Source organism: Megascapheus bottae, chromosome 15, assembly GCF_031878675.1.
Source record: "Megascapheus bottae isolate mThoBot1 chromosome 15, mThoBot2.hap1, whole genome shotgun sequence".
NCBI lineage: Eukaryota > Metazoa > Chordata > Mammalia > Rodentia > Geomyidae > Megascapheus > Megascapheus bottae.
The window spans coordinates 15,458,081-15,476,304 of record NC_143523.1 but is presented as its reverse complement, the minus strand read 5'-3'; the positions used below and the strand labels follow the sequence as shown (position 1 = coordinate 15,476,304).

The following is an 18,224-nucleotide window of genomic DNA, read 5'->3' as shown; positions in this document are numbered from 1 at the left end:
CCCTCCCTATAGAAGGGGACATCTCTGCTGTTATCACCACTCAAGTGGGATGCAACGATTCGTGAATATTCAGCCATAAGGAATGAAACAAAGTGGCTTTCATTCAATTGGGCTTGCTAGAAATCCAATAATCATTCTGTCCCTAGAAGAAAACTTAGGGGATTCTAGAAAAGACCATAACCTTTGTGTTTCCCTAGAGTTCCATGAGTGCCTCACGTATTGAACATATTTCCTACCTCTCTGAATGGAAGGGTGAACCACCATCAATATGATCATTGAATGGTGAGATAAATAGGCTTTTGGGTGGCAAGATAGTTTTCTCAGGTACTGGAAGCTGGATTGGATGACGTGGATTCTCCTTTTGCTACCACCAAACTTTGTAGCTTGGCATGAATCATTTTCTGTCTGTGTTGATGCGAGGTGGGAGGGTGAGGGTGGATGAGTTGATTTGTCAAGAGTCTGAGATTCTAAACTCCTCCAGGTAGATAAACAAAGCTGATTCTCAAAGGACTGTTTCCTGGGTGTGTAGGAAATGCGGTCCCTGGCTGCTTTCCTGGGGGCTCTCCTGATGTCCTCTCAGGTGGTTTGCGCTCCCTAGAGCTCCTGCAGGCTGATGGGTTCCTATCACAAAACCCGGTCAGGCCGTAGTCATCACTGCCTTTCTGGATGGAAACAACTTATGCACCTAAGCTTCCTGAGGATTTGATTTGTTTCCTGTTGCTCCTAGAACAGGAAACAAAGTTTAGTGCCTTGTGTCAACACAGATTTATTCCTTTACAGTCCCAAACCAGTCTCACTTGACTAAAGTGAGCGGTTTTTCTAAAAGCTCTATGGAAAGATCCATTTCTTGCTGTGCCTTGGCTCGGCTACCCGCTTCCTCCATCTCTGAGCTAGCATCTCTGGAAACTACTTCCATCCCTGCATCTTCTCTCTATGGCTACAATTACATAGGGACTGCTCAGATACATTTCAGGATAACCTCACAGCAAAGTCTTTCATCATATCTGTAAAGTCCCCATTGCCATGTTAGCACTTACAGACTGCAGAGTAGAACTCAGACATCTTTGGCAGCTCAATTATCTCTTTAATTCTAAATCCTAGTCCTAGAAGAAGAAATTGAAACTGCTCCACAGGAGTGGGGCATTACAGATGGTACCATAGTTACCTTAGGAAGGTAACTGTACCTGCCTGTGTGTCTAGCTATATAACAGCAAAACCTATTTGCTCTCTGGATGTATTTCGAGACTCCATTTAGAATTGTTCGAGGGACTTTTTCTGTAGAAGTGTGTATCCATGAAAGAGTTGTCCACATTTCACAGTTACTGGATTCTGAAAAGCCATTAATTTCCTTCTTTATTCCATTCATGACACTTAACTGAGTGTCCCTCAAGTGCCGCTTAAGTGAGAGGCAGGCAGTAGAAAAATACAAGTTCACTAAGACATACTGCCTTCCTACTTTCATGGAGCTTGACTTTTCATGCCAACAGGAAGAGTAGCAAATCCATTTTGATTTGGCTCTGAAATGTGTTTTGTACTTGGATTTGAGTGTGGGTGTGCTTGGAGTGTGGGAACTCACTTCTAACAAAACAGGAAAATTGCCCCTGACTATGTACTATGTGGTCACCATCTATAGCTGAATGAACTCTTAAAGGCTAAGGATTTGAGAATCTGCTTTTTTGCTGTCATTTCTTTCATAGGTTACTGGGCCTTTTTGCCCTTGTTATTTTGGTTTGCAAGAGCTACTCAACTTTGATGATTCATGTGCAATTACTTCTGCTTGGGCTTGAATTAAGTTGAGGCACTAAGGATTTGCTCAGCAAAGTAGAAGTCAGGTAGAAAATCGGGGTGTTCATCTTATTTCATGCTGGCTCAGAATAAGTAAAACTTCCATCACCTGGCCATACCCTGTGAAGCACTTGATTTCCATGACAGACCTATGAAGACCCAGTGCGATTGACGTTTCCTGGCTAGAGAGATGGCCCTGCATGGGCTTCAAAAGCTGAAGGAGAACCTCCAGCTGCAGCTTTCTCCAGCCCAGAAGGCAAGGAGAGAAGCTACAGCTGACTTCTCTGGGGAAAACAAAACTGACTTTGTCTTACTCTGGTCATGGACACCAAATTGGCACCTCATTATCGCCTTGTTAGTAAGGACAGTCTGCTCAGTGGACAAACCTGGTGGAAGGGTTGGCCTGTGTGGGCAGGGTTTTGAGTTAAGCTTAATTGCCCTTCTAAAGCTCAGCTACTTAATACTACCCAAGTTGAAATCTATTACCAGATGGGACTGTCCTCCCCTTCCTTTTGTATTCTGGCTGTATAGTCAGTGCCTCCTCCCTCTGCTGGCCTGCAGCCACACTAAGGACCTCAAGCCTTGGCTACAATCACAATCCTCCAGAGGAGGACATGTCTGCAGTATCTTTACCCTTTGACTCTCTTCCTTCCCAGTACCTTACAATTCAGCCAGCTTACTCTGTTGGCTGTCTCTTCCATGACTGCCACAAAGTTTTTGATTTTTTCCATATATTTTTATTGTAATTAATAGAAGGGTTACATTATATTTGCCAGATAGAAGGTACATTAATTCACATACATTGATACCCTTTCTCATGTCTTGGTCCCCATTTCCCTCCCCCCCAAAGTTTTTGATTTTTCACACAAATGGAAAAGAGTAAGAACATTATTCTTAAACAAAAAAATTACTGTTATTATAAAGGTGATATACAGAGGGGTTACCATTTCATAAGTCAGGTAGTGAGTACATTTCTTTTTGGACAGTCACCCCTTCCCTCATTCTCTCCCAGTTTTTTTCCCTCCCGTCCCCAACTACAAGTTGTATAGTTCATTTTCCACATAGTATCTAATGAATACCATTGCTGCATTTGTTCGTCTCTTCTCCCTCCATTTCTGTGCCTTCCTAAAGACAAACACACAAGATGAAAAGAAAAGAAAAACAACAAAGAAAAGACTTCTTGTTTCCGTTTTCTGGGGTTTATTTTGATGAATGCTATTTTATATGATCAGAGGCACATAGGAGAATGAATTTGCTCTCATAGCCCATGGCTTCTCCTCTTTTCAAAGCCTGGGTGGGTTTAGATCTCCTGTGCTTACCACCCTGTATACATCAACTGCAAACTTTCATTAAGCCAGTCTCTGAGCTGTAGGTTCTTGTCCTGGTGAAATTGACTTCAATGAGGCCAACAGACACCAAGTGAGACAACACAACCTAAGCGAGCCCTTGCTCCGTGAGACGCATTGCAGCAATGCATGTGAGCAGACACACATGGGCAGTCTGTCTGCTCCCTTTGGTAGCTAAGCCTCCACCACGCCTCCCCCATTGCACACCTTGGCAGAAGCAGTCTTTCCCCCAAACAGCTCCAAAGTGGAGCAGGTGTGACATACTTTCACACACTTTCCCCAACTTTCTCTCCTTCTCATCCAAGCTTCCCTCCCATCTGTCATTTGCTTCATTTTTGTTGGACTTTTACTGCTCGGTGCTTATGACAGCAGAGAGCAAAGGGTCCCAGCTGTGCTTTTCCTCCTTTATTCCTCCGCCTCTCAGCCAGGGATACACACTGGATGGTGCATGGCACACCCAATTTCAAATTTCACAGTTCCAATCTTCCCATTCAAACACTCACTGTAGCTCTTCAATGTGCCATACACATTTCCTGATTATACCCACTTCCCCCAAGAGGAACTTAAGACCCAGAAAATAGGGTCTTACCCAAAGGCCTCAACTGGTAACCACATACCCTCAACTCTCTGGGAAAGTCTGTCCCACTTCCAGACCAGGTGCTCTCATTTGGTTGAAAAAGTACCATAACCAACCAGCATAAGGCATGTGACAGGCCCATCAGATTCCGGGAGAGCTGATCATTTTTAGATTTTTTTTCCCATTTGTAATTGTTTGAATTATTCCTTACACTGCTTGCCTGAGCTGTTTTTTTTTCTTGATGTAAAATGAGAACATGGACAAAAATGTGTATGGTATAAATATACATACAACTGGTTCAGTGTGCAGTTTTGAAATGTGCTTTTTTTAAAGCCTAACTTTGAAGCAGATGGATTATTTCATCTTGTAATTCCCTTTTTGTTTTGTTTGTTTGCTTATTTGTTTTGCTTTTATAATCAAGACTTGGGGCCAGGTGGTAAGAGCAGAGACCAGGGGGAAATTTGGCATGATGGGATTTTTGGTCTTAGATTTGGTGTTGGGCACACTTTTAGTGAATGTCTAAAATGTTACATAATGAAGCAAACATTTAAGCATTGATAGTAAATGGCTACTTGATGATACATTCATTCATTTCATTTACTCATTATACTTCATTTACTCAGAGCAAGCCCTGGCTCCCCATTCTTGGATATTTTCATCTTTGGACTCCTAGATAATGTAGTATTAAACATCTTCAGGTATCATGTTTTGTCTTAATATAGATTTGCAGAATTGAATTATTGAGTCAAAGAATCTTGAATGCAATGAATGCCCATTGCTGAACTGCCTAGATGAATATTATCTACTACCTCTACCTCACGCTAACTAGTGTGTCTTTTTTTTTTTTGCCAGTCCTGGGCTTGAGAACAGGGCTTGAGCACTGTCCTTGGACTTTCTCAAGGCTGCCACTTGAGCCTCAGCACCACTCTGGCTTTTTTTTATTTTTATTTTTTTGTACGTACCTGGGTCTTGGTGCATGTTAGGCAAGCACTCTACCACTAGGCCAAACTCCCGGCCTGGATATATATTTTTTAAATATGGAAGCACAACGGCTTACAGAATGAGTCACTTGACTACAGAATCACGTAGGAGGGTCTTGTGTAGGAGAGAGGGCCACAGGTAAACAAAGATAGTCCCTTACCCCCTCAGTAAAAACCAGCTGTGCATTTAGGCCTCTTGTCTTCCCGCAGTGCCGCCAAGCTCTTGGACAAGAACCCCTTCTCCATCAGTAACCCGAACCCTCTGCTCCCTTCGCCTGCCAGCCTCCAGCTGGCCCAACTGCAGGCCCAGCTCACTCTCCACCGGCTGAAGCTGGCACAGACGGCGGTCACCAACAACACTGCGGCTGCCACAGTTCTGAACCAGGTCCTCTCCAAAGTGGCCATGTCCCAGCCTCTCTTCAACCAGTTGAGGCATCCATCTGTGCTCAGCAGCCCCCACAGCCACACTGGGGTACCCCAACATGCTGCCACCATCCCCAGTGCTCGGTTTTCCTCCAATGCAATTGCTTTTTCACCCCCCAGCCAGCCACGAGGCACTGGACCCTCTGTGAGCCTCCCTAGCCAGCCCCCCAATGCCATGGTGGTACATCCTTTCAGCGGGGTGATGCCTCAGACCCCTGCCCAGCCAGCTGTCATCCTGGGCATGGGCAAGGCTGGGTCAGCTCCGCCTACTTCGGGATTCTATGAGTATGGCAAAGCTAACACTAGCCAGGCCTATGGCTCTGAAACAGACGGCCAGCCCAGCTTCCTGCCAGCCTCAGCCTCTGCCTCAGGCAGCGTGGCCTATGAAGGGCCCTATAGCCACCCAGGGCAGGATAGCCAAGCTGCCTTCTCCAAAGACTTCTACGCACCCAATGCTCAAGGGGCCCACCTGGCAGGTGGTTTCCCAGGGGAGCAGACGACGGGCTTGAAAGGTGAGGTAGGAGCGCTGCTACAGGGTGCGAACAGCCAATGGGAGAGCACCTCCGGATTCTCTGGTTCCAACAAGCCTGATCTCACAGCAGGTCCCAACCTGTGGCCTCCAGCCTCCAGCCAGCCCTATGAACTATATGACCCCGAGGAGCCCACTTCAGACAGGACCCCTCCCTCCTTCGGAGGTCGGCTTAACAGCAGCAAGCAAGGCTTCAGTGGCAGCCGGCGGAGGGCCAAGGAAGAGCAGGCCCTGCTGTCCCTGCGGCCCCTGCAGGTTCAAGAGCTGAACGACTTCCATGGCGTGGCCCCGCCCCACCTGCCACACATCTGCAGCATCTGCGACAAGAAGGTGTTCGACCTGAACGTGAGTCACCCTGTCATCCTGGGCAGCAGGCTGAGAGCTGGCGGGCCTCCCTCTCAAACAATGCTTGCTGCTGTGGCAAGACACATGGAGGGGGTGGAGGGGGGTGGAGCAGAACTTGGCCATGGGACTCTCTGATTTCCATCCTAAGTATACCGACACGGTTGAAGGTATGGCATTTGAGAAATGTGTTGGGGTTCATCTGCAGAGAAGTCAGCTCAGGAACCTCTCTCCTGCCTTCTGTGGAAGGCTTTGTCCGGGCTATAGGCCTGGGAGAGACTGTTTTTCCGACACATATGTTACACTTTTATTTATTTATCTTTCATTTTATTTTATTTTTTGCCAGTCCTGTGGCTTGAGCTCAGGGCCTGAGCATTGTCCTTGGGCTTTCTCAAGGCTAGCACTCTGCCACTTGAGTCACAGCACCACTTTTGGCTTTTTCTATGTATGTGGGGTGCTGAGGAATTGAACCCGGGTCTTCGTGCATGCTAGGCAAGCACTCTTACCACTAGGCCAAACTCCCAGCCCATGTTACACTTTTAAATGTGGGTGGGGGTAGATGGGGTTGTGGGTCAAGGCCAGGACATGGGACCTCTAGAAAGAGGCTTCATCACAGGGTCTGAAGTTTGGAGGGACAGCCTCAGGGCACTTCCAAAAGGCTGTAAAGTGCTTCCCAAGCTACAAACACAAGTCCAATCGAGTATAACATTACCCCTGGGAATGTATTAATGACCATTTATATATTCCAAGGCAATTATCCTTTTAATAGCTAACAGTAACTCACAGTATCTCTATGAGGGAAGGTGCTGTTTCTATCCTCATATAAAGATGAGAAAACTAAGGTCCAAACACATACAATGACTTGGTCTGGGGCCACCTAGGAAATGACAGAGTAGAGATTTGGACATGGTTCTGTTCCTCTTTGGAGGGATGCCTGCCTTCCCTCTCACTTGACTCCGGAGCCATAGGAAAGCTGCTTCGTCCTGGAAGCCATACCACGGGTGTTTGTGACCTTGCCTGGGTCACATCTTCAGGTGCATGGTGGGGTGTGGCTGGAAGTAGGAGGTATCTCACCAGCCTTTGCTAAGGTTCTATAATCATTTGAGTCCACCAGCCAGAACCTGCCAACTGGATACAGAAATGGGCAGAACATGGTGAGGAGGGTGGGAGGCAGGAGGGTGGAGGTGGAAGGAAGGACTCTGAAGTCTGGGCAACTGGCAAAGACAGTAGAGGGTGTATAGGTGATGGGTGGGTGGAATGAATGGGAGGGTGGGGGAAGGAGGAGGAGGAGGAGGAGGAAGAGGAGGAGGAGGAAGAGGGAAAAGGGGATGTGGGAGTGGGATGGGCAGAGGCAGGCCTTTGGTGCTCTGTGCTCCCTGGCTACCTGCCCTCATCCTCGGCCTCTCCATGGACTCCATCCTCCTTTGGTTCCTTTTCTGTCCTTCTGACCTAGGACTGGGAGCTGCATGTGAAAGGAAAGCTGCACACTCAGAAATGCCTGCTCTTCTCTGAAAAGTAAGTGCTGTGCGGGAACACAGGCCCACACTAGCGCTCAACCAGTTTCACCAAGCTGCAGAGGCATGACCCATGGGTGCTATGCTGGCAGTGGGAAGCATAGGGAACCACACAAGCAGAGTCCCAGAGCTCACACTCCACACGGTAGACAGATATCATACACACACACACACACACACACAGAATAAACTAGACAGAAGCAGAAAGCCATACTGGGACAAGGATAGGAAGTACAGGTGTGAATGAATGCACTCAGGGCTGGTCCTCTTGTTTTAAGTAGGGCAGCTTCGAGAGGCTGTTTGGGGAGGCACAGTCTTGGCAGATAGAATAGGATTTGAACTCGACATAGCTTGGTAGATCTGGAATGCCAGACAACATCCAGTGTGAGCAGGGCAGGGAGATAAGGGAGTGGAGCTCCAGCAGTACCAGGGCCCGAACCCTCTACTGTCGTGAAGACTTAACATTTTGCTCTGAGTGGGACTGGAGCCACTGGGGGCTTGAACAAAGGAACCATCTGTTGAGGTCCCATGGAACAGGACTCCGATGCAGGGGGCAAAGACAAGGCTCAGAGACCAGTGAGGAGGTGGAGAAGAGGATGTCTAGTGAGAATGGGCTTAATGCCCCTGGACTGTGTACTGTGGTGAAGATGGTAAACTTCGTTTCATTTGTAGTTTACCACAATTTAAAAAAACATTTTTTTTTTACAAAGGCTTCTTCTTCCACCCTTTTTGGCAAAATTCACTTAAGACTCATCATTTCAACCATTTGATAAAGTTTGCAGTTCATTAGCGTGTAGCACAGGCTGTACAGGTTGTACAAATATTATCACTGTCTACTTCTAGAACGTCCTTATCACTGCCAAAGGAGACCCCATCCTTACTGAGCAGCATCTTCACACTCCCCTCCCAACCCCCGAGAATCAGTCTGCCTTTTTGTTTATAGATTTGCCTTTCCTGTACATGTCCTATAACTGGGATCGTATAATATGGGCTCTTTTGTGACCTAACTATTTTTTTATGATTCATTTAAAGGTTTTTTTATCTACAGTGTAGCATGAGTAACCTTTCTTTTCATATATATATATATATATTTTTTTTTTTTTGCCAGTCCTGGGGCTTGAACTCAAGGCTTGAGCACTGTCCTTGGACTTTCTCAAGGCTAGCGCTCTACCACTTGAGCCACAGCACCATTTCTGGCTTTTTTCTATGTATGTGGTACTGAGGAATTGAACCCCGGTCTTCATGCATGCTAAGCAGGCACGCTACCACTAGGCCGAACACTCAGCCCCTTTTCATATATTTTTATTGTAATTAGTAGAGGGGTTACAATTATATTCGCCAGACAGAAGGAGCAGCATGGGTAACCTTTTTATGGCTGAATAGTATTCCGCCATTTCTATATAATGCATTTTGCTTATCTCGTCATCTTTTGACGGGCTTTCTACCATTCGCCATAATGAATATTGTGGTGATCAGAGTCACGCACAAGCTTTTGGTCGAACGTTTGTCTTCAACTAATTTGAGCCCAGAACTTGGGAGTGAAACGTTTGACTCCTGTAGTCATTGGGTTTCTGTTTGTTTGTTTAACTTCTTGGGACATTGGGTTCCACTTCTCGCCCCTCTCCAGTGCTGGCATCCGGTGTGTGTTCACTTCAGCTGAGGGGGCACTGTGCAGCTCCCCCAACAGCACAGCTGTGTATAGCCCCGCCGGGAATGAAGGTGAGTGGCAGAGCCCTTCATTCGGTCTGGGCATGCGCGGCCTGGCTCTGTGCTGTCCAGTTTTCCCAAACCACGACCTCTGTGACCTTGCCCCTCCCAGGCCCTCCTAGGGCCCAAAGCCCCAAGGTACTGAAGGGTTGGCCGTCTAAGACGTGTTAGCCATACAGTGTTTCTCATCACAGTGTGCCCCAAGGTAGAATCATCTCAGTCACTCAGCTCTCTTTTTCCCAGTCCTCAAGATGAGCTGTGAAGGAAAAGCTCAGGACTGGCGTCTCACCTGGCTCATGTTACTTATCCCTCAGATTATGCCTCGAATCTTGGGACATCGTATGCGGCCATTCCAGCCAGGGCCTTTGCTCAGTCGAATCCCACATTTCCTTCAGCTTCCTCCGGGACAAATGTGAGTATGGATGTATGTCCTCCATTGTCCTATCATCTCTAAAGCCTTTGGATCACCTGGAATGTCCATGCTGAGAAGGGCTGAGGAGATGGGGGCAAAATTCCAGCTTTGGGTCATTTGGAAAATGCTAAGAGCCATTTTAGAGCTAGGTGAAGTGGCTCATGCCTGTAATCCTAGCTGCTCAGGAGGCTGAGACCTGAAGGACGAAGACTCAAAACCACTCCAGGCAGGAAAGTCTGTGAGACTCCATCTCTAATTAATAAGCAAAGTGCCAGACTGGAGGCCCAGTGAGAGCATGCAGTCCCTTCGGTTCCAGCCTGCGTGAGAACTGACATAAGTTCCGGAAATTGAAGACACTCACTGATTTCCTGATCTTTGGCTCTGGTTAAGAAAAAAATTGAACTTTTACTTTGAAAAAATAATTTTGGGGGCTGGGAGTTCAATTCCTCAGTAGCACCTATATAGAAAAAAGCCAGAAGTGGTGCTGTGGCTCAAGTGGTAGAGCTCTAGCCTTGAGAAAGCCCAAGGACAGTGCTCAGACCCTGAGCACAAGCCCAGGACTGGACAAAAAAATAATTTTTGGTATTTTGTTGAAATGGACTGCTTTTCATTGCATATTGTTTTTACTGGTAGCACTGGGGCTTGAACTCAGAGTCTTGGTGTTGGCTAGACAGGTACTTGCTCTACTCCAGAACTGTAATAGACCTAGCCCTTCTACTTTTATTTGTTCTTCAAATAGGCTCTTAGGGTTTTGGTTTTTGTTTTTTGTTTTGTTGTTTGGGGCCTGGGCTGGCCTAGAAACGTGATCCTCTCAATGTCTGCTCGTCAGTGGCTGGGATCACAGGCGTGCACCGACACACCTGGTGAAGTGGAGCTCTGTTTCTGAGAGGGTAATTTTGAAGCTGGAGCCAGAAGATGAACCAAAGTACAATTGCCAAAAAAGAGGTTGCTGGGTTTTGTGAGGAAATGGCTGCTGCTTTTTAGTCAGCATTGGCTTTTGTTTTTCATTTTGTTCTTTCCTCTCTCTAGAATATACTTTGGCCCCAAAGCTTCATCCCTCTCATTTGACACCAGTTGTCCTGACTCGCTTTCTCTCTCCAGTTTTCAATGTCTATTGATTTCCTGCTTCCAGCAGCCCCCACCCTGTAGGCATGAGGAAGGCAGGTGTGTGGGCACAAGGCAGCCTGGTTATGTTGGATCTGCACGTGGCTGGTATTTCTGCCTCTGCCTGTGTTCCCCCCATGCGTGCTGAGCTCAGCTGCAGCCTCCTTCTCCCTTCTTGCAGATAGATGACCACGTGTGTTCTCTCCCTGTGCTTGGGACACTGGTACCTGGAGAGGAGGAGCAGGCTGGGAAGCACAGCTTCTAGGCTCTGGGGAGGAGGAGGCAGGGAAAGAAGAAGTCTGGGTTTCTACTTCCTGTCTGTTCACACTGACACTGTGTAGAAATGCTAGGAGGGAAGGAAAGAGGGAGGAAGGGAAGGAAGAGGGAGAGAGAGAGAGGGAGAGAGAGAGAGAGAGAGAGAGAGAGAGAGAGAGAGAGAGAGAGAGAGAGAGAGAGAGAGAGACAGAGAGACAGAGAGACAGAGAGAGAGAGAGAGACAGAGAGACAGAGAGAGAGAGACAGAGAGACAGAGACAGAGACAGACAGAGACAGACAGAGATAGAGACAGACAGAAAAAGACAGAGACAGAGAGACAGAGACAGAGACAGAGAGAAACAGAGAGACAGAGAGAGACAGAGACAGAGACAGAGAGACAGAGAGAGACAGAGACAGAGAGACAGAGATAGAGACAGAGACAGAGGCAGCATGCCTGTCTAGGAACCCCCATGTTGGGGGTTCCTCTGCATTTCCACCACTCAGAGCTGTGGTCAGGGCCATGACAGGTCCTGGGTCCATTCTGAGAGAGGGAGGGAGGGAGGGAAAGAGAGGGAGAGAGAGACAAAGAGAGAGAGGAGAAAGGGAGGGAAGAGGAGGGAGGGGGAGAAAAGGGGAGGCCAGGGGGGAGTCATTGGGGAGGGGGAGAGGGACAGAGGGAGAGAGGAGAGAGAAGAAAGCAATGTCTGACCTTTGTTTTTAAGATTAGAATCCCTAGTGACATGATCTGGTGTCCTGCCTTTCATCTCCTGGCACAGTGCCCTCCCCTGTGTCTCCAGGCACTTTGGGCCCTAGAAGCACCTTTGTTCCATATCTTGGTGGTGGTGGGGGGGAGAAGGGACATTTAAGCCCTAATGGGAAGGGGGCTATGAGCAAAATAAGGGAGACTTGGCATATGCGTGTTATGTGACACATGGCCCCAGGCAGAGCTCGTGCAGACTCTGTCCTGGGGTCTCAACATCTTGGCATCAACTGAGCCCCCTGGATGGGGCAGGGGCAGGGGCAGGTGAGGAGACAGGTGGGTGACTCTGGAATCTGTCCCAGACAGCACCCCTCCCTCCAGTGCAGACCATGGAGTCAGAGGCCCTCTGCTATGGACTTGGAGTAGAGAGATGTAAGTTCGAGTCCTAGTTCTGGAGCCTGTATGCTGAGTGGCCTCAGGCTAGCCACGTTACCTCTCTGAGGCTCTGTTCCTTAACCAGGGAGAATAACCTCGGATACTGACTTTGGGAAAATAAATGACTGGGTCTTTACCCAGTTTGTGTAACTTACCTTCTTGATTAAGTTTTCAAATTCAGAGCATGCTGTGAGGTCTTCTGGCATAGTCTTCTGATTCAATGGCCAGTATCGGAGGCTGAGAGTAAGGCTCAGGATGAACCAGAGACGTCTTACCCCTCTGTGGATCAAATGGACAACGTGAATAACAACGATTTATAAATAGTCTCCTTACAAAGGAAGTTACAGGGGCTGTTACTGAGTCATGAACCTTTTAGACATTTTAGCTGCAAGGAGTACTGGGGAAATCTATTCTAGCCAAAGATGTATTCACCAGATAGTCATATGTCTCTGGCTTTGCCTCAGTGTCAGCGCTGCCCTCGTGTGTGAATCTATTAGTTTCTATAGTTGCATCAGAGTTCCTGGGAAAGTACTTTGAACTATGTATGTTCCAGATAAGCACAAGCTGTTTGATGATCCGGGGTATTGATATTCACGACAATTCATAATGATACCCTAACGCTCTGAGCATTACTTCCAAATGGCCAGAAGAGGCGGATTTAATTAAGACATTGTTAAAACTTTCTGCTTTGTACACAGGGAGCTAGCAAACACGACAGAATGATAATAATAGCTAGGATGTCTTCTGCATCTAATATATTCTTAGCATGTTTGTTTCCTATTAGCTCACTAAATCAACCCTAGGAGGTGGATAATATTCTCATGACACAGTTGGAAAATGGAGGTCTAGGGAGATGTAATTTATTCCTAAGGTCACAAAGCTGGTGCATGGAGATCTGAACCCAGGCATCCAGGCTAGGGGAGTTTTTACTGAACCATGCGACCCCGCCTTGAGAACTTCTGGGATCTCTTCCTTGATGTGCTGCTTCTCCTTAGCAAGTTCTGGACTGTTCTGAGCCTTTGTTGGGAGCACCAGGGACTTTCCTCACCTTTGCCAGCCATGGAGCAAGTGGCAAAGGCCAGTCACACAGGCATGGGCAATCTTCTGCAGTATAGTCTCCCTCAAAATGAATTCAGCCTTTGAAGGCACTTTCCCCGGATTCTGTGAAACAGAAGTGGACCATTTGACTGGTCTGATCATTACAAGTTCTGTCAAGTCTTTCTTAACATGTGAACCTCCGTGCCCTAGAATACCTGTGGGTTAAAGACAAAGCCTCGAGTCTTCTACCATGAGATCAACAGTTGCTCATTCCTGCCTTACCAGTTCCCAGATTCCTGTTCATTCACTTCTCCCTCTCAGATTTTGGTGCTCTGTTCACCATGTCTAACGAATGGAGTTGAAGGCAATCTCTCCTCTGGAAAACCTGAAATGCAAGGTTTTGTTTTATTTTTCGTGCCAGTACTGGGGTTTGAACTCATCCTGGTCCTTGCTCCTTATTTTGCTCAAAGCTAGAGACCTACCACTTGAGCCCCAGCTCCATTTCCAGCTTTTGGGGAATCAATTGGAGCTGAGTCTCACAGACTTTTCTACCTGGGCTAGCTTTGAAACTTCAGATCGCCTCAGTAGCTAGGATTATAGATGTGAACCACTCATACCTGGAAAACATTTGAAGTTCTTCAAGACCAAGAAATAAAGAACTTATTAATGTTCTACTAACAAGTAACTAGCCCTTCCTTATAAGCAGCGAAGAGGCCCACAGAGACATTTTATGATTCCCCCCCACTCCCTTGTACCTCCAAGCTGCAGTCTTATCAACCAAAGGCTGGCTACTTACCAAAGGAGAGTAGCCAGGTGCCAAGGTGTGCTTTGATGCCCTTTGTTTATGTAGCATACATTTGCCTGCTTATTGTGAAATTTTGAATAGAAAAGAGATCCGAAAGGAGAAGAATGCTTTGCTGTGTGTCTTCACAAGTGTGCTCTGGTCTCCTGCCAGGGCCTTTTCTGCCTGATTCCATTTACAAACATCTCTCCAGGGGCACGTTTCTGTGGAGTAAAACCAGATTCGGTCAGGCCTGGGCCACTGTGAGATCCATCATTGTGGTCTGTGGAGCTGTGGCTGCTGCTGAAAGCTCTGTGTTTTGAAGCAGGAGAATCTAGCATCACAGAGCTCAGGAACTGAGACTGTGGAACCCCCAACCCCCAGCGACCACCAAACCTGAAATGACCACAAAGCCATCCGCCACCACCACAAGCCCCTTCTGGCCATGGCTGTGCCTCAGCTCTGCTGGAGTCCAAGCATTTCCTCTCCATGTTTGTTTTTCCCCTACAGAGATGGGATGGTGGATGACTGTTGTGGGCTGTGTTTGCTAGCCTGGTGTGGGTCCCCAGACCCTCCCACTCACCCCATCCAGGGTCCCTAGGGATGGGTGTTCCCTTTCACTTAAGCTGCTGTCATCAGCCAGGGTCCAGACAGTTTTTCCTTGGCGGCCTGATTTGTCATAAACAGAGTGGTCAGGTTTCTAGAAGGGCCCCTAGGGACCTTCTCAGGCCAAAAATAGTTTCCTTGTGCCTGACTAAGGTGCAAACATTGCCTGTGACTGTCCCCGTAAAAACCGTCTTGCTGTTTCATAGCCTTTGTGGAGTTTATTGAGTCCCAGTGCCATGGCAAGAGCTTGTTTGGCCTGACTATACACATCATTTTGTGGTGGTTTTCTTTGTGGGGGGAGGGCAGTCCTGAGGCTTGAACTCAGAGACTGGGTACTACTGTCTCTTAGCTGATAAGATCAAGGCTGGTACCGTACCCCTTGAGTTACAGCTCTACGTATAGCTTTTTGATGGTTAATTGGAGATAAGAATCTCATAGATTTTCCTGTCCAAGGCTGGCTTTGAAGCACAATCCTCAGATTTCAACCTTCTGAGTAGCTCAGATTGCATGCGCGAGCCACTAGCGTCGGCTTATTCATTTTTTGTTTTTATTTGTTTGTTTTTGCCAATTCCAGGCTTGAGCTCAGGGCTTGAGCACTGTCCTTGGACTTTCTCAAGGCTAGAGTTCTACCACTTGAGCCACAGCACCACTTCTGCCTTTTTCTATGTATGTGGTACCAAGGAATCAAAACTGGGTCTTCGTGCATGCCAGGCAAGCACTCTACCACTAGGCCAAACTCCCTGTCCCTTATTGATTGTTTTTTCTTATTCCCCAGCACAGTCCTGTACCCACAGGGACTTGGATAAATAAGGAAACAGAGTCTCGGGGAAACAGAAATGGTTATGGAAGCCAAAGACTGAAGTCATAGGTTTCCCTTCAAATGGCTAGCTGTTTCTAGAGCATCTGTCTTTGTGACCTGGCGTTCAGACTCTATGGCTCAAAGGAGGTTGGCCTCCTGGTGTCTTTGATGTGCTGTATGTTGTCTGTTCCGTCTCTGCTCCAAAGTTCCACTTCTGTCATTGCTGATGCCCTTGAGAGGAAACTGCTTTTGAAGTTTCAAAGAGAGAAAAAGGGAGAGACAGGACATCTGGATGGCTTTTATTTTCTGACGTTTGTATTTTCCTTCTTTTACAACTGTTTATTCTTGTCTTCCTTGCTGTAAAAGCAATGCACACACAATATAAACTATTCTAACTGTAACAAATACAAAAACTAGGAAATTTCTACCTTGCAGAGAAAACTGAATTTATTTACTAGACATTTGCTATATGTACATATATGTGTACACATATGCATATGTATATATGTAAAAATCAGATGCCACTTAATCTGTTGTGGAATTTAGTGTTTTTACTTAATACAAGGTCTCTCAGTACAGACTTTGTGTTTTGAGTAAAGGTCTTTTCAGGGAGCCCAGAAGAGCCTGGAACTTGAGATCGTTTTGCCTCAGCATCCCGAGTGCTAGGATTAGAAGTGTGAAAAGCATGCCTCGCTTTCTCTGTTTACATTTTGATGAGTTTTCAGATAACTTCCCGCATCACAACATAAAGCTCTCTCTCGATTTGCAACATCACCAGGTGTTTTCCTTAATCTACCAAGTCTGTGATAGACTTTTTTTTCATTGAGACCAGAGTTTTAATCATAAATTGACCACAAATTCTTCTTTATCTTCCTCCCAGACTTCTGTGTCTTTAGACATAGTGATGAATGAGTGTGTACCCAAGAGCTCCCATTTTAACATTCTATGAGGGACAAAGTTTACAGAGATAAAATTGCTCAGCATTGAGCCACGGAGCTTCCATCTGCAGACAAGTTGGACACAAGTCAGACTTGACTTTGTTTTTGTTTTTCATTTAGTTTTATTGTTGGGGTGATGTACAGAGGGGTTACAGTTACATTCATTGGGTAGTGGGTACATTACTTCTTGAACATTGTTATCCTTTCCTATGTTTTTCTCCCACTTTCCCTCCCTCCACCAGCAGACATGACTCTTCCGGTCAAGCCAATAGGCTCTATCAATTACTTGAGAATGGCCACAAGGACCTCTGTGGCTACCCTCTAAGTCAGTCGATCCAAGGTTGCGTTGGAATCTGCATACATTTGCTATCTACATATTATTGTTTAGGATCAACATCATCAGAAGTAGACCTTTGCCTTTCCTTAGATGTGTCTATTTTACAGCCAGCAGAGGCTCACAGACTCTCCCAGGTGAAATTAGGTCACCCAAGGACGTCAGGCTGGAGCACAGAAATTGTGCACTGAAGATGGAATCTCCCCTCTGTAGCTGAGGCCTCTTTTACCCACAGCCCTGAGCCACTTCCTTACTGTAACTCTTGAGTTATTGGCCTTGGCCTCTTCTTTGAAGTCATGTACAAAGCTGGCCCCAAAGGACATTGGAAGGTCTGAAAATCTTCATAGACAAGTTTGTTTGTTCCTTTCATATTTCCACCCAGCTATAAAAGACCTGTGGGTGAGTTGCGAGCTCTGGGATCCGGCCAGATGAACCATTAGGAGAAGCGTCTGGTTCTAAGGGAGCAGTCTAGGCCTCCGATCTCCCACGAGGGGGCATTCGAGGGCAGTGCTGGCCTGCAGGCAGGCTGTAGCCTCTCCCCCCAGCTGGGAAAGAATGTTCCTTTTAGGTTGGTAATTAAGGCTTTGGTTACAAACCTGACACCTTAGCTCTTTTAGTGATGTGACCTTGGGCTGGAAAGTCTCAAGTACACTTGTCACATTTGTGCCTCCTGGGAGCTCTAAGCCCAGCAAGCTCTGAGGGCTAGCTAGTAGATGTGGACTGACCTTACAATCAGCACCTCTTGTCAAAATTCAGGCTAGTGAGATCTTACTATGCTCCTTAAATCCATCCCAGAGCACATCTTTTAAAGTTATTTTTGAGGGGCTGGGAGTCTGGCCTAGTGGTAAAGTGCTTGCCTCGCATGCACAAAGACCCGGGTTCGATTCCGCGGTACCACATACATAGAAAAAAGCTGAAAGTGGTGCTGAGGCTCAAGTGGTAGAGCTCTAGCCTTGAAAAGGCCCAAGGACAGTGCTCAGGTCCTGCATTCAAGCCCAGGACTGGCAAAAAAAAAGTTTGTTTTTGATGTCATTTAACATACTTATAGAAAAAGTTACCAAAACAAAAAACAAAACCAAAAAAAGGAACAAGAAACTGCTATGTGGCTTTTGGTAACTACCTGTTCTTTTGTATTTATTTTCTATTTATTTTATCATTCTCTTGAGGTGTCTCCTGTTTAATCTATCCACCTATCTATCTACCTATCCATCTATCTAATCAGTTGTGCATTCTGAATTAGTTGTGCATTTCCCGAATCATTATTTTGGAATAGGTTGAAGATATTATATGTTTTCCCCCTCTGTTTCCTAAGATGGACTTAGGAACTTAAATAATCACTGTTTTTCCCAGTCCAGAGTCCCCACAGAATGTCCTTTAATTGTTCAGGAAAGAAAGATAAACATTTATGTATAGGAATCTCTGGAATGCCAGACATGGTACCAGAGTGCTGACCTGACAATATGACATCTCATCTTCTCAGATTTTGTTCTTCTGGTCTTACTGAGAAGCAAACTCAGGCTTGGAGAAACTGAACATCTGACACACAGTTAGCTAATGGGGAGCAGAGGTACAGAGCTGTATCTGTCTGGTTCTGCCATGGCCTTGACTTTGGACCCTGT

The 18,224-nt window shown here is 46.6% G+C and overlaps 1 protein-coding gene across 2 annotated transcripts in view; it reads left to right on the top strand.

Annotated features, from left to right (window-relative positions):
- Positions 1 to 18,224, top strand: part of Rbm20 (RNA binding motif protein 20) — a 162,956-nt gene that overhangs the window by 104,228 nt on the left and 40,504 nt on the right. For both annotated transcript variants that reach the window (XM_090345893.1, XM_090345892.1), the window contains exons 2-5: positions 4,899 to 5,985; positions 7,436 to 7,497; positions 9,124 to 9,215; positions 9,518 to 9,615. In XM_090345893.1, the coding sequence (XP_090202019.1) occupies positions 4,899 to 5,985; positions 7,436 to 7,497; positions 9,124 to 9,215; positions 9,518 to 9,615 (1,339 nt within the window). The remainder of the gene's footprint in view (positions 1 to 4,898; positions 5,986 to 7,435; positions 7,498 to 9,123; positions 9,216 to 9,517; positions 9,616 to 18,224) is intronic.